This window comes from Staurois parvus, unplaced genomic scaffold (genome assembly GCF_062004578.1).
Source record: "Staurois parvus isolate SC_StPar_1 unplaced genomic scaffold, SC_StPar_1.0 ptg000017l, whole genome shotgun sequence".
Taxonomy (NCBI): domain Eukaryota; kingdom Metazoa; phylum Chordata; class Amphibia; order Anura; family Ranidae; genus Staurois; species Staurois parvus.
This window is the reverse complement of record NW_028317813.1, coordinates 13936735-13949822: the sequence shown is the minus strand read 5'-3', so window position 1 is coordinate 13949822 and position 13088 is coordinate 13936735. Positions and strand designations below refer to the sequence as shown.

General features: G+C 39.2%; 1 protein-coding gene across 2 annotated transcripts in view; it reads left to right on the top strand.

The window, feature by feature from the left end:
* RAB5B (RAB5B, member RAS oncogene family) overlaps window positions 1–13088 on the top strand; it is a 78363-nt gene that overhangs the window by 45140 nt on the left and 20135 nt on the right. For both annotated transcript variants that reach the window (XM_089680160.1, XM_089680164.1), the window contains exons 3-5: window positions 353–504; window positions 9027–9149; window positions 12451–12544. In XM_089680160.1, the coding sequence (XP_089536286.1) occupies window positions 353–504; window positions 9027–9149; window positions 12451–12544 (369 nt within the window). The remainder of the gene's footprint in view (window positions 1–352; window positions 505–9026; window positions 9150–12450; window positions 12545–13088) is intronic.

Below are 13088 nucleotides of genomic sequence, written 5' to 3'. Positions count from 1 at the left end.
GAATCTCCTCTTGCCTCTCAGCCGCATCTTGAGATCTGGAGCCAGCTATTAGTCAGGCAGCACTAGTCAGGCACTATGTTTGTGATCCTTCTAGTGCCTGGAGTGGCTCTGCCATGTCAGCTGACAATGGGCAACAGCCCATTGACATGGGTCATAGGAGTGAAAAAACAAGAGCACTCACAAAAGAGGGACCCACAAAAGAAGTATGGCCAGAAAAGCTTTGGCCACACCTCTCGTTTAAGTTTATACTTCCTGTATACATATTTTATAAATAGTTTGTTTTCTGTGCAGTATCTACAAAATATAATTGTAATCCTTTTATTTTTTATTTTCTTATTTTTTTCTCTTTTAGCTGCATTTCTCACACAGTCGGTTTGCCTGGATGACACAACAGTAAAATTTGAGATCTGGGACACAGCGGGACAAGAGCGATATCACAGTCTGGCTCCTATGTACTATAGGGGCGCACAAGCTGCCATTGTGGTCTATGACATCACCAACCAGGTATATTTTGAAAGGAGTAATTGCTGTTCATGTTTTCTGTAATATGATTTACAGACACCAGGCTTAAATATGTCGGGTTTTTGGAACCTGTATAATGAGTTAGTAAATACAGATTAAACTTTATAAAATCATTTTGCTAAAAATTGTTAGAATTTTGAAATTACAGTGGTACCTCGGTTTACAAATGCCTCGGTTAACGTAATTTTCGGTTTACGAATGAAAATCCATTGAAAATAATGCCTTGGTTTATGAATTTTCTACTAATGGTTTTTGCAATACGTAGTGTATGTCGGTGCTGATTTTTAAAAGCAATTGCCGGCGCTTTTTTTTTTTTTTTTTTCACTATAGCTCACAAGATTAGCTTTCACTTTCCCCGGAGTTACAGGAAACTTTGTTCTTCATTAATTTCTGTGTACCCGCTGGGTGGATTCACCCTCACTATTGGTCTCATTGATTTGTCACCAGAAATGAAGGTGAAAAAAAATTGAGGACACACATTCCAGTGACAGCTAAGGGCACATTCACACCAGTTGCGTTGTGGTAATGTGCTAAATGCCATTGTGAATAACACCCCCCCATCTCCAAAATTTACAGGCAATATAGCAATGTCTTGTGCATTGCATTGACTGCAAAACAAATGCAGGCATAATCTATTTTCTATGTATTGAGGTACATTGCAGCCCATTATTTTGATTGGAAGGCCTACTGCAGCACACCACAATACACACCCAAACTCATGCACTGAAGCCCACTGCATTAAGGTGTGAATGGGGCCCTAAGAAAGGAAATCTCCTTGATTTTGGAGAGATCTCCTATTACTTAGTGCCATATTTCTGGAACAGAAAGTGAAGTGAAATCTCCCCACCAGGACACCTGGGACGGGTCAATCCCGTTTGGGCTTTTTATTCAGTGAAAAATAATCATTTGTATAGTCTCCTTTTGCAAACCTTGATTTTTTTTTTTTTTTTAAATTCAGGTAGGCATGGGACTGAAAATGTGTTTGATATACTCTTTAAGAATTGTATTCTGGGCTGGTATCATTTTATATGGTCGGTTTTTCAATATCTCAAGCCTGGTTCTCACTTATCACTGTGTGCCTTGCGAGCTGCTGTGTGTATACCAATACAAGTTCTAAGTTCCTAACAGAAAAGAATATATCATGTGAAGCAAAGAAACTAAAATTTGAAATAAAAAAATATAGAAATAAGTAAAGAACTATATCATGTGCGCTACAAAAAAACGGAAGGCTACCAGCAACTAATCACCACATATGACTTGTACACATCAGTACAAACATAATATCCTAGTTAGTGCTGTGTTGGGCAACTATTAGTGTGCAGAATTATTACGCAACTAAATGAAAAACGAAAATTTTCTATTCTCAGATGTTTATTATTCTCACTTTAACAGATGAAAATAAACAACTCAAAATCTACAAATAAACATTTCTGATATTTCAAAAATAAATAATCAGTGTCCAATATAGCCACCCTTCTTTTCAATAACTGTCATAAGGCTTCCATTGATGGAGTCTGTCTGTGTCTTGATCTGTTGACAATCAGCAACCACAGCCTTTCAGACAGTGTTCAGAGAGGTGTATTGTTTTTTTTTTCACCATAAATCTCCCGTTTAAGCAGGGCCCACAAGTTTTTAATAGGGTTTAGGTCAGGTGAGGAAGGGGGCCATGTCGTCATTCTTTCATCTTCAAGGCCTTTACTGGCTAGCCACATAGTGGAGTACTTTGATGCATGCAATGGTGCAAGGTCCTGCATAAATATCAAGGTTTTCTTGAGATATGCAGACTTTTTCCTGTACCACTGCTTGAAGAAGGTGCCTTCTAAAAACTTGCAGTAGGTTTGGGAGTTGATTTTAAGTCCATCTTCAGCCCGAAAAGCTCCATCTAGCTCATCCAGCCCATACCAGTACTCCACCTTCCTAGCATTTGAATCAAAGTGGAGCTCTGTGCCCTTTTACTAATCTAGCCACAGACCCATCCATCTGGTCCATGAAGAGTCACTCTCATCTCATCAGTCACACATTTTATTACTGAACACTCAGTGGGAGGTCAGAATGCTAAGATGAGAGTGCACAGCGTGGTTTGGTCGAACACAGACGTGGAAATGGTATTTGGCACATCAGCACAGCACATCTCTGATGAACTGATGATTTTTGATCTTTGATTTTTGATTTCTTGGCTTTATATGCAGAGTTTGTTTGTGAATACAGGCATTTTTTTGCTTATTTATTTACATCCATATATGTCACTGATTATATATAGCATTGGGAGAATATATATTCACAGGTTTATCAGTGCAGCATTAACTAGGATATTCTGGTTCTCACTATTGTGTATGCTAACCATATACCAAATGTACTACTGGTGTGAAATTACCTGACCAGTCTATTATCTTAATTGTGTCCTCAACCTGTCTTCTGCTGGCTACACTTTGATGTATTCTGTTAAAGGATAATTTCACCTTTTGACAAAAAAATAATAAATGCACGTTTTGCAGGTAAAAAAATGTGCTTTTATTTTTTGTTGCAGAAGCCTGTAAAGCATTGCACTAGCAATCAGCAGATCACTGTTGCCATGCAGGTCTCCTGGAGACCTGTCCGTATATCTCCTTGCCCGTACGGGATGTAGAATCAGTGAACTGTCATGGTGCTCCACAGCCACTAAGGGACTTGCAGTTCATTCATTCACAGAACTCTGTGAATGAATGACGTGGCCCTGTGGGCAGAGCCCTGCATGGCCGCACTGTTATTGAAAAGTGTCAGCTAGTATGGGGAGCTTCTCCCTGTACTGCAGTCACAGGGAGTACAGGGATAGGGCAGCTGCTGTAGCATTGGGAACATGTTGCATGTTCCACCCTACAAATGGGTGGAACATGTAACATGTTCCCAAAGGTGAATCTATCCTTTAATAATTAAAACAACTAAACTTGTAGCTCTATCGAGATACTTTCTAACCATCTTAATTCAATTGCCCCTCCACCACAGTATATCAGCAGTAGGTTTTGAAAGATATTCGGTTTCCCATTTCTCTGGAAATGCCATCTAAAAGGAACTATATAATAGCTTTGTTTTTTTTTTTGTTTTTTTGTTTTTTTTTGTGTTATGACAGGAATAAAAATAACATTTCTAAAAAGATCTCATGTTAGGTAGATATGAAAGTTTGCATATTAATATTTGTATATTTTTATCCAGTAGATGGAGCTGTAGTCCTTTCATGTCTTCCAGAGACTAATTAACATAGAAAAATCATAATGGTCCCTGAAGGCTTTGTCATGTGTAAATATTTATTAAACAAAGATTGTTTTGTAAGGAAAGATAAATATAAATATAGTTTTAATAACTCAAGAAAAAAAAAATTTGCCCTAAAACTAATATTGTTGTATTGTAAAGTCTACCTCTTGTAAACTTTTTTCTTTAATTCTTTATTTTGAATTTTTCATACAAGGACAAGAAATGGACATAACATAGCAGTACAGCTTAAGGCAGGCCATAGATGATGTGATTTTCTTTTCTGCAACCACTAACGCAATCAGTGTTGATGGGAGAATCCTTCCCGCTGAGCTATTTTGTTCTCCCTGTAGGGGTGGGTTTAGGGGTATGGGAAGCTGTCCCTGCTGGGAGAACACAGTGATTATTGCTAGAGGCTATAGCCGCTTGCAATAATTGCCTGCTAGAAATTCAACATGCTGGTTGTACCCAAGTTCATTGATGGATATACTTGGGTACACTCAGCCTGCTCATATATGGATCATAACTCAGCTGGTCCCTGCTGAACTGGCCGATATTTGAGCCGTCTATGGCCAGCTTAAGGGGTTTACCAAATTAAGACATTAACTATATAACGCTAGGATCCATATCATGTAGAAAAAAATTCCGTATTTGTATAATGTCTTGTAGCATGGAACAGTGTCTTCCTGTTATGAGAAGAGTAAAGCATGTAAACCGATACGGATTCAAGATAATTAGTGGGAATGAAAAGAAGGGTAGATTGGGTTGGGGAAAAAGTAGGGAGGTGCCAGGGCAAGTCCCCTCATAATAAGAACAGTAAGACTTATCAAACTTTTATTTTGTTTTATAGAAAATAAATAAGGCCTAAAATTCCCACCATGCTGTTATTTCTGTTTGTGACCCCATTCTGTCATAGAATAAATATAGTGAGTGGTTGTCACCAGGTTAGGAATGCCTAGATAGCAATAAAAACATTATCAAAAGTTCCTACCCCTTTACTCTGCTCACCTCCCCTCCAGGGATGTAGTGTCCTGGGGCATCAGACACTGACATCTTTGGCCAGTCTTCTTCCGGGTTCTAGTCTTAAGCGCTGGTTCACATATATACAAATTGGGTATGTTTTTGAACCGCATCCAGTTCGCATAAGTTCAACCATTCTGGCTTTCTATGGAGCCAGCTTACATACAGTCATGGCAAAAACTGTTGGTACCGCTGCATTTCTGTCAGATAATGCACCCCTTTGCCGAGAAAATTGTTGCAATTACAAATGTTTAGGCATTCTCATGTTTATTTCTTTTGTTTGTATTGGTATGACACAAAAAAAAGTGGTGAAACAAAAAGCCAAATCTGACACATTCAATGCAAAACCCCAAAAATGGACTGGACAAAATTTATTGGCACCTTCTCAAAATTGTAAGAAATAATTGCGTTCCAAGTTTGTGATGCTCCTGTAATTTTGGTATTAAACTCGCCTGTATCAATTAACAGGTACTGACAATATAGAAATCACACCGCAGCCAGTTTGGTGAAAAATTGACTCAACCTATCAGTTGTTTGTCTCTGTGTGCCACATGGAGCATGAAGAAGAGCAAGAGCAGCAAAGAATTATATGAGGATTTGAGAACAAAAATTGTGGAAAGCATGGGTTAGAAGTCCATCTCCAGAAATCTTAATAGTGTGTCCACTGTGCGTAACATTGTCAATAAGTTTGCAGTCCATGGCACTGTAGCTAATCTCTGGATGTGGAAAAAGAGAATGAAAGAATGTTTGAATGGTGGATAAAGAACCTCGATCAACTTTCAGACAAATTCAAGCTGACCTTCAGACACAGGATACAACTGTGTCCGCTTGCACTATACGTCACCATCTGAATGAAAGTGAACGCTATGGTAGGAGACCCAGGACGACCCCACTGCTGACACAGAATTATAAAAAAGCCAGATTGGAGTTTGGCAAAACTCGCCTGAGGAAGCCAAAATCCTTTTGGGAGAATTGTGCTATGGACAGAAGAAACAAAATTACAGCTTTTTGGTAAAGCACATCATTCTGCTGTTTTCAGAAAAAGCGATGAGGGTTTTAAAGAAAAGAATACAGTCCCTACAGTCAAACGTGGTGGAGGTTCACTGATGTTTTGGGGTTACTTTGCTGCTTCAGGCACTGGATGTCTTGACCGTGTGCATGGCATTAGGAAATCTGAAGACTAGCAAAGAATTCTGGGGTGTAATGTAGGGCCTAGTGTACAGATAGTTGGGTCACCCTCAAGGGTCATGGGTCTTACAGCAGAACAATGACCCAAATCACACATAAAAAAGCACCAAGAAATGGTTTAAGACAAAGCGCTCAAGAGTATAGAACTAGCCAGCAATGAGTTCAGATCTCAGTCCTATAGAGCACCTGTGGAGAGATCTCAAAACAGCAGTTGGGAAAAGGAACCCTTCCAATCGGAGAGACCTGGAGCAGTTGGCGAAAGAAGAGTGGTCCAAAATTCCAGTAGAGAGGTGTAAGAAACTCATTGATGGTTACAGGAAGCCATTGATTTCAGTTATTTTTTTTCATGGGGTGTGCTACCAAATATTAAATCGAGGGTGCCAAAAATGTTGGTCAGTCCATTTTTGGGGTTTTGCGTGGAATGTGTCAGATTTGGCTTTTTGTTTCTCTATTTTTTTGTGTCATACCAATGTAAACAAAAGAAATATGAAAATGTCAAAACATTTGTAATTTCAACAATTTTGAGAGAAGTGGCGCATTATCTCACAGAAATGAAGGGGCGCCAATATTTTTGGCCATGACTGTATGTGCAGGCCAGCCGCAGTGCATTTTTAAAAAGAGTCGGGTACGATTTTCAGTCAGGTTCAGGTGTGATTTCAAGTGTCATAAACTTTAAAAATTTGCACCTGAACCACTGAATGAAACGGCACTGAAAGCCAAAATCTTTGAAACATCGTACCGAGACTGGCCCCGCACATATATTAACCCAGTCATATTGTACATTTCAGAGAAGCCAGTAAGAATATTTTCATGCAAAGGGGACGTTTGTCTCTTCTGCATTAAAAATCCTGCCTGTTCAAAAATATCTATTTACTGAGATAAAATTAAAACATAAGTTTCAATCTTTTTGTAAGTGTACGCTTTAACTAAAATATCTGTTCTGTAATGAAGGTCCTTGTTCAGGCATTTACTGTTTTTGGTGACAGGGTTTGCCTCTGCATGGTTGCCCTGTCACATGCATGCCTGGTGGCTACAAATGGCCATGATGACAATCAAACCAGTAATTCTCTTTGATTTTCTGTTTATAAGATCAGTGGCTGCTATGCCTCCTATCCCCCCAACCACTGGTCTTGGCACATCCCTTCTGTATTTCTTTCTCCAGGTAGAAGTGATGCAATTCAGCCCTAATTCCAGTGGTGGGCAGACCGAGACTCTCAGACACATTAAACATGTACAGGCCTAGTGTCCTCACCCACATTCACTACAATTACCTGTGGTTGATAGGAACTGTAGTTTCCGTTTACTGCAGAGTGAGGGGAGGATATGTAATCCCTGCTGTTATACCTCCTCCTTGGCAAAGCAGATGCTGTTATCTTTTGAATTATAGAGACGAGGTCATGAAAAGTCAATTAGACTTTTCAACTAAATGGTAAGGATCTTCAAAATGGGCAGCACAGTGTCTAAATGGTTAGCACTTCCGCCTGGCAGTACTAGGGTCGTTGGTTCGAATCCCAACCATGGCACCACCTGCCTGGAGCTTGCATGTTCTCCCTGTGCCTGCGTGGGTTTCCTGCTCCGGTTTCCTCCCACACTCCAAAGACAGGCTGGTAGGTTAATTGACTCCTGTCTAAATTGGCCCTAGTATATGTATGTATGAATGTGAGTTATGGACCTTAGATTGTACGCCCCTTGAGGGTTAGGGACTGATGTGAATGTACAATATATATGTAAAGCTCTGCGTAAAATTATGGTGCTAAATAAGTACCTATAATAAATAAAATTGTATTTGTAGTGTTTTGTGTAGTGGGGTGCACTAATGGGTGATTGTTTGTTTTTGCCTATCCTGGGGTTCTGATTTAAGCAGTTTAGTTCAGAACACTCTTCCGTCAGTTATAAGAACAGTTTTTACTTCTAGGGCCCTTTCACAGTCTCCGCACGCTAAAATGACCTGTTGTTACAAAGCAAGGCACTGTTTGTTTGTTTTTTCACTTCGGTGACATTTTATTCTGTTCAATGCAATGCTGAGCTGTGGCACGAAAATGGACGTAGACATAAGGTGAGCTCCATCTCAAGTCTGCATTTTTATACAATATACTTCAACCCATCTGAACACAGCATTGCATTATACACAGGGTGCATAGGAACAGAGTCCAGTCCACAGGAGCAGAAAAATGCCAGTTACCTCACAGTGTTAGAGTAAATAAAGGAATTAAATTATTCAAACTGAATCTAAGTTAGATTATGGTTTGATCATTATTTCTCAAAATGATTTCACCGATACGCAAAGGGAGTCTGATAATATTTTTAAATGTTAAAGTTTCCATTTTACCAGTGTGTGTGTGTGTGTGTGTTTTTATTATGTGATCAGTGCTGAGTCACATATTGCCCTTATCAAACCTAGTACAGCAACCTCCAGGGAGGAAAAGAACTTGGGGTACTTGCAGAAGATATTCCTTTTACTGAGACTTATCAAGCTTAGGGCAAAATTGAGAAAGGGTCTGTGGTGACCTGAAACATAACTGTTAATATGGACTACTTACCTATGCTACTGAGGCTTAATATATCTTATCCTTCTGCAGTTCCAGTAAGGGAACTTCTAAAGAACACCTCTGTGCAAAGGTTATTGCAAGTATCACATAGGATCATATAAAGGAGCAGTGTTATAAACTGATAAACTTACTTTGATCCACGGTTATAGTAAATTTTCACAATTTCATACACTGCAGCCAGGTTGTCATATTTCATGTGGATGAAACTGTTGTGGAAAAAGCAATCAGTGTCAATGGCCACCCATATATTCCAGTTTAATGACAGCTTTAATGCATGCAGTATTTCTTTGGACTTTATTTGTGGGGAAATGATTTGCTCTCACCAAGAGCTGTTGAAGGTTGTCAGTATTTATTGTTGGTATGTTTTTATGACTTTTTTCTTTTATTGTGGGTAATATAAGGATGTGGTTAGTGAAAAATTCACAACTGTCATCTGCTGTTATTTTGACTATTCATGACATTCTTTCCCAGGACTGTAATGTTAGCTGCCTTTTTCACCTTTTTGATTTCTTGTGTTCATAGGAGACCTTTGCTAGAGCAAAGACATGGGTTAAAGAGCTGCAGAGACAAGCCAGCCCAAACATTGTGATTGCACTCTCAGGCAACAAAGCAGACCTTACTAATAAGCGCATGGTTGAATATGAAGTGAGTACTCTTCACAATAAAATAATTTTTGCTGTGTTTTATTGAATAGGTGTTTACAAAAAAAATGCAGAAAATATAAGTCTATGGTTTGAATGGCTTGTATATTAACTTGACTTGAGGAGCCAAAAAATCCACTCCAGGTAAGTTTTTTTTCTTCAAGCCGTCCCTGAAGACTTAAATTCAGCGAAATGCATAGGGCAAAGCCTACTAGATATGAATGTCATCCCATACAGCCAATGCCTGGTCACAGTCTGTGTGTTGCAGTTGGAGCCAGCACGGCTTAAAGCTGAATGCGGTTCTCCGTAGGGTTGGGAATGACACTTGTTTGATGTAAGTGCAATATGTTATGTTGAGTTTTTAAAAATAAAAGGTTTTACTCAATGGAGCCTATTTTTTGTTCTTTGCTTTCCACTGGTTATTATCTAAGGGTTAATGAGAATCTGGGATGATATTAAAGATCCTGTGGATGGTGGAAGAAAGCAGATCCTGTGGAGTAGTGTGGTTCTAAGCTAGATACAAGTTGTCTATTCATTACCTCTGGTGAGTTATCAGATTGGAAGATGTTGGACACGGGTGTGAGCACTTTAAATTAAGATTGTGTTTTATAGCTGAAGATTTTTGCGCTTTATTAAAGCACTGGACACTTTTCTATTTGCAATTCTTAGATGCACTGGACACGTTAATGAGTTTATGAAGTTTGATAAATTATATCACGTGGTGTTTTATGACCGTATAGTTTTTTTATATAGATTTATGTATGCCACCTATGAATTGAGTATATACATTTATAGGTACAGTTGCAAGAAAAAGTATGTGAACCCCTTGGGATTACGTGGAGTTTTGCATGAATTGGGCATAAAATTGCTCTGACCGTCATCTAAGTCACAACAATAGAAGAACACAGTCTGCTGAACATAATACTACACAAACATTAGATGTTGCCATGGTTTAATTGCACATAACATGTAAACATTCACAGTGCAGGGAGGAGAAAGTATGTGAGGCCCTAGCTTAATGACTTCTCCCAGAGCTAATTGGAGCCAGGAGTGAGCCAACCTTGACTCCAATCAGTGTGATGATATTGGATGTGTTGCTGACAGCTGTCCTGCCCTTAATAAACACACACCTGTTTTGGGTTTACTGGTTTCAAGAAGCACTGTCTGATGTGAACCATGCCTCGCAGAAAAGAGCTCTCAGAAGACCTTCCATCAAGAATTGTTGACTTGCATGAAGCTGGAAAGGGTTACAAAAGTATCTCCAAAAGCCTTGATGTTCACGTGTCCACGGTAAGACAGACTGTCTACAAATGGAGAAAGTTTAGCACTGTTGCTACTCTCCCTAGGCGTGGTCGTCCTGTAAAAATGACTGCAAGAGCACAGCACAGAATGCTGCATGACGTAAAGAAGAATCCCAGAGTGTCAGCTAAAGACCTACAGAAATCTCTGGCACATGCTAACATTTTTTTTGACACATCTACAATAAGGAAAACATTAAACAAGAATGGAGTACATGGGAGGACACCACGGAGGAAGCCATTGCTGTCCAAAAAGAATATTGCAGCGTGTTTGAAGTTTGCAAAAGAGCACCTGGATGTTCCACAGCACTACTGGCAAAATATACTGTGGACAGATAAAACCAAGATTGAGTTGTTTGGGAAGAACACACAACACTATGTGTGGAGAAAAAAAGGCACAGAACACCAACATCAAAACCTCATCCCCACTGTAAAACATGGCGGAGGGAGCATCATGGTTTGGGGCTGCTTTGCTGCCTCAGGGCCTGGACGGATTGTTGTCATTGATGGGAAAAGGAATTCCAGAGTTTATCAAGACATTTTGCAGGAAAACGTACGACCATCTGTCCGCCAATCGAAGCTCCGCAGAGGATGGGTGATGCAACAGGACAATGACCCAAAGCATACAAGTAAATCAACAAAACAATGGCTGCAACAGCACAGAATACGCCTTCTGAAGTGGCCCAGTCTGAGTCCTGACCTCAACCCGATTGAAATGCTGTGGCATGATCTTAAGAGAGCGATTCACACCAGACATCCCAAGAATATTTCTACACTGAAACAGTTTTGTGAAGAGGAGTGGTCCAAAATTACTCCAGATCGTTGTGCAGGTCTGATCTGCAACTACAGGAAATGTTTGGTTGAGGTTATTGCTGCCAAAGGAGGGTCAACCAGTTATTAAGTCCAAAGGTTCACATACTTTTTCCTCCCTGCACTGTGAATGTTTACATGTTATGTGCAATTAAACCATAGCAACATCTAATGTTTGTGTAGTATTATGTTCAGCAGACTGTGTTCTTCTATTGTTGTGACTTGGATGACGTTCAGAGCACATTTTATGCCCAATTCATGCAAAACTCCACGTAATCCCAAGGGGTTCACATACTTTTTCTTGCAACTGTATATTTGTATTGAACACAAAGGGATTGATAGCGCTGTCAAATATTTACAATTTTATACAAGTTTATGTGATACTTGTCTGTGTTGGCAAAGCAAAAAATGGGCTGCATCTACTATTTAGTTGGCAACTGTTGTCATGTATAGAAAGACGATTGCTATGAGGTTGAGTTACTAAAAGCAAATAGACTGTTCACTTTTACCAGGAAATTTTCCCTTAGCATTTTGAATGTGGTGAAAATTTGTGGTGAAAATACCCAATCATGTGCAAGGAGAAAAAAAACTTCTATATTTGTGTACACTTGATTTGATTAAATGATGATGATAACCATACACTAGTCGAAAAATCGTTTTGCATGGGTTTCTGAAACACAAAAACATGGTCATGAGAGCAAATGATATTTCCATCGTTTTTAACCAAATTTTGAAGAATAAATCGTTCAATGGACTTCTCCAGAGCCTCTCCCATCCTCTGGAACTCCCTGCCCCAGTATGTCCAGTTAGCGCCTACCCTGTCTGTCTTTAGGCGATCCTTGAAAACTCATTTATTCAGGGAAGCCTAGCTAACCTCCACCTAAGAACTGTACTTGAGTTACAACATATCATCCCCTGCAGCTGTTATCTTTTGTACCACCTCCCCCTCCCTTTAGATTGTAAGCTTCATGAGCAGGGCCCTTCTGTATTGAACTGTATTGTAAATGTACTGTCCCCTTTATATTATAAAACTCTTTATTGAAACTGCTCTCAACTTTATTGAAGTTTTTGAAAATGTTATATTATATATCGTGGCCTAAAATGTCACCTGAATCTACATACTTATGAGATATCCACACACACATTTATTGCCTACCTAGTAACTTTGGAGTTATTGACCCCTTTTGTTCTTTACAGGAAGCCCAGGCATATGCAGATGACAACAGCCTGTTATTTATGGAAACCTCCGCCAAGACAGCCATGAATGTCAATGACCTGTTTCTTGCAATAGGTAAAGCAGTATCTTTCTGATAGTAAATGTGTTTGTAGATGAACTGGTTTACTTCTGTCCTCAAATGATAACATGTCATTTTATGGCAATCTTACACCATTAGACATATCAAAGTATCATTTGACAGCACTTTAAAAAGTAAAGGTTTCTTGATAATTAAATAAGTTATTAGGTTAGAGTTGTATGACCAATGGGTCAGGATCCCAGCTGATATTTTATTTTACATTTATTTCAAAGTCTTAATACATGGGGGTTAAGATTGTTGTAGAATGTGAACAATTCCAGCACAGACGAGAATACATTTTATAGTATTTAATTTGATGTTCATTACTAGGATCTCTGCTTAGTGTCTTTTACAGTTTTTGAAAGGTATCTGCTGATCTGCACAAATAAGATGGCACCAATGAAGAAAACAGTTACCGTATTTGCCGGCGTATAAGACGACTGGGCGTATAAGACGACCCCCCTACTTTTCCTGCTAAAATGTAGTGTTTGGGCTATACTCGCCGTATAAGACTACCCCTCTTCCAATGCACACCAGTGG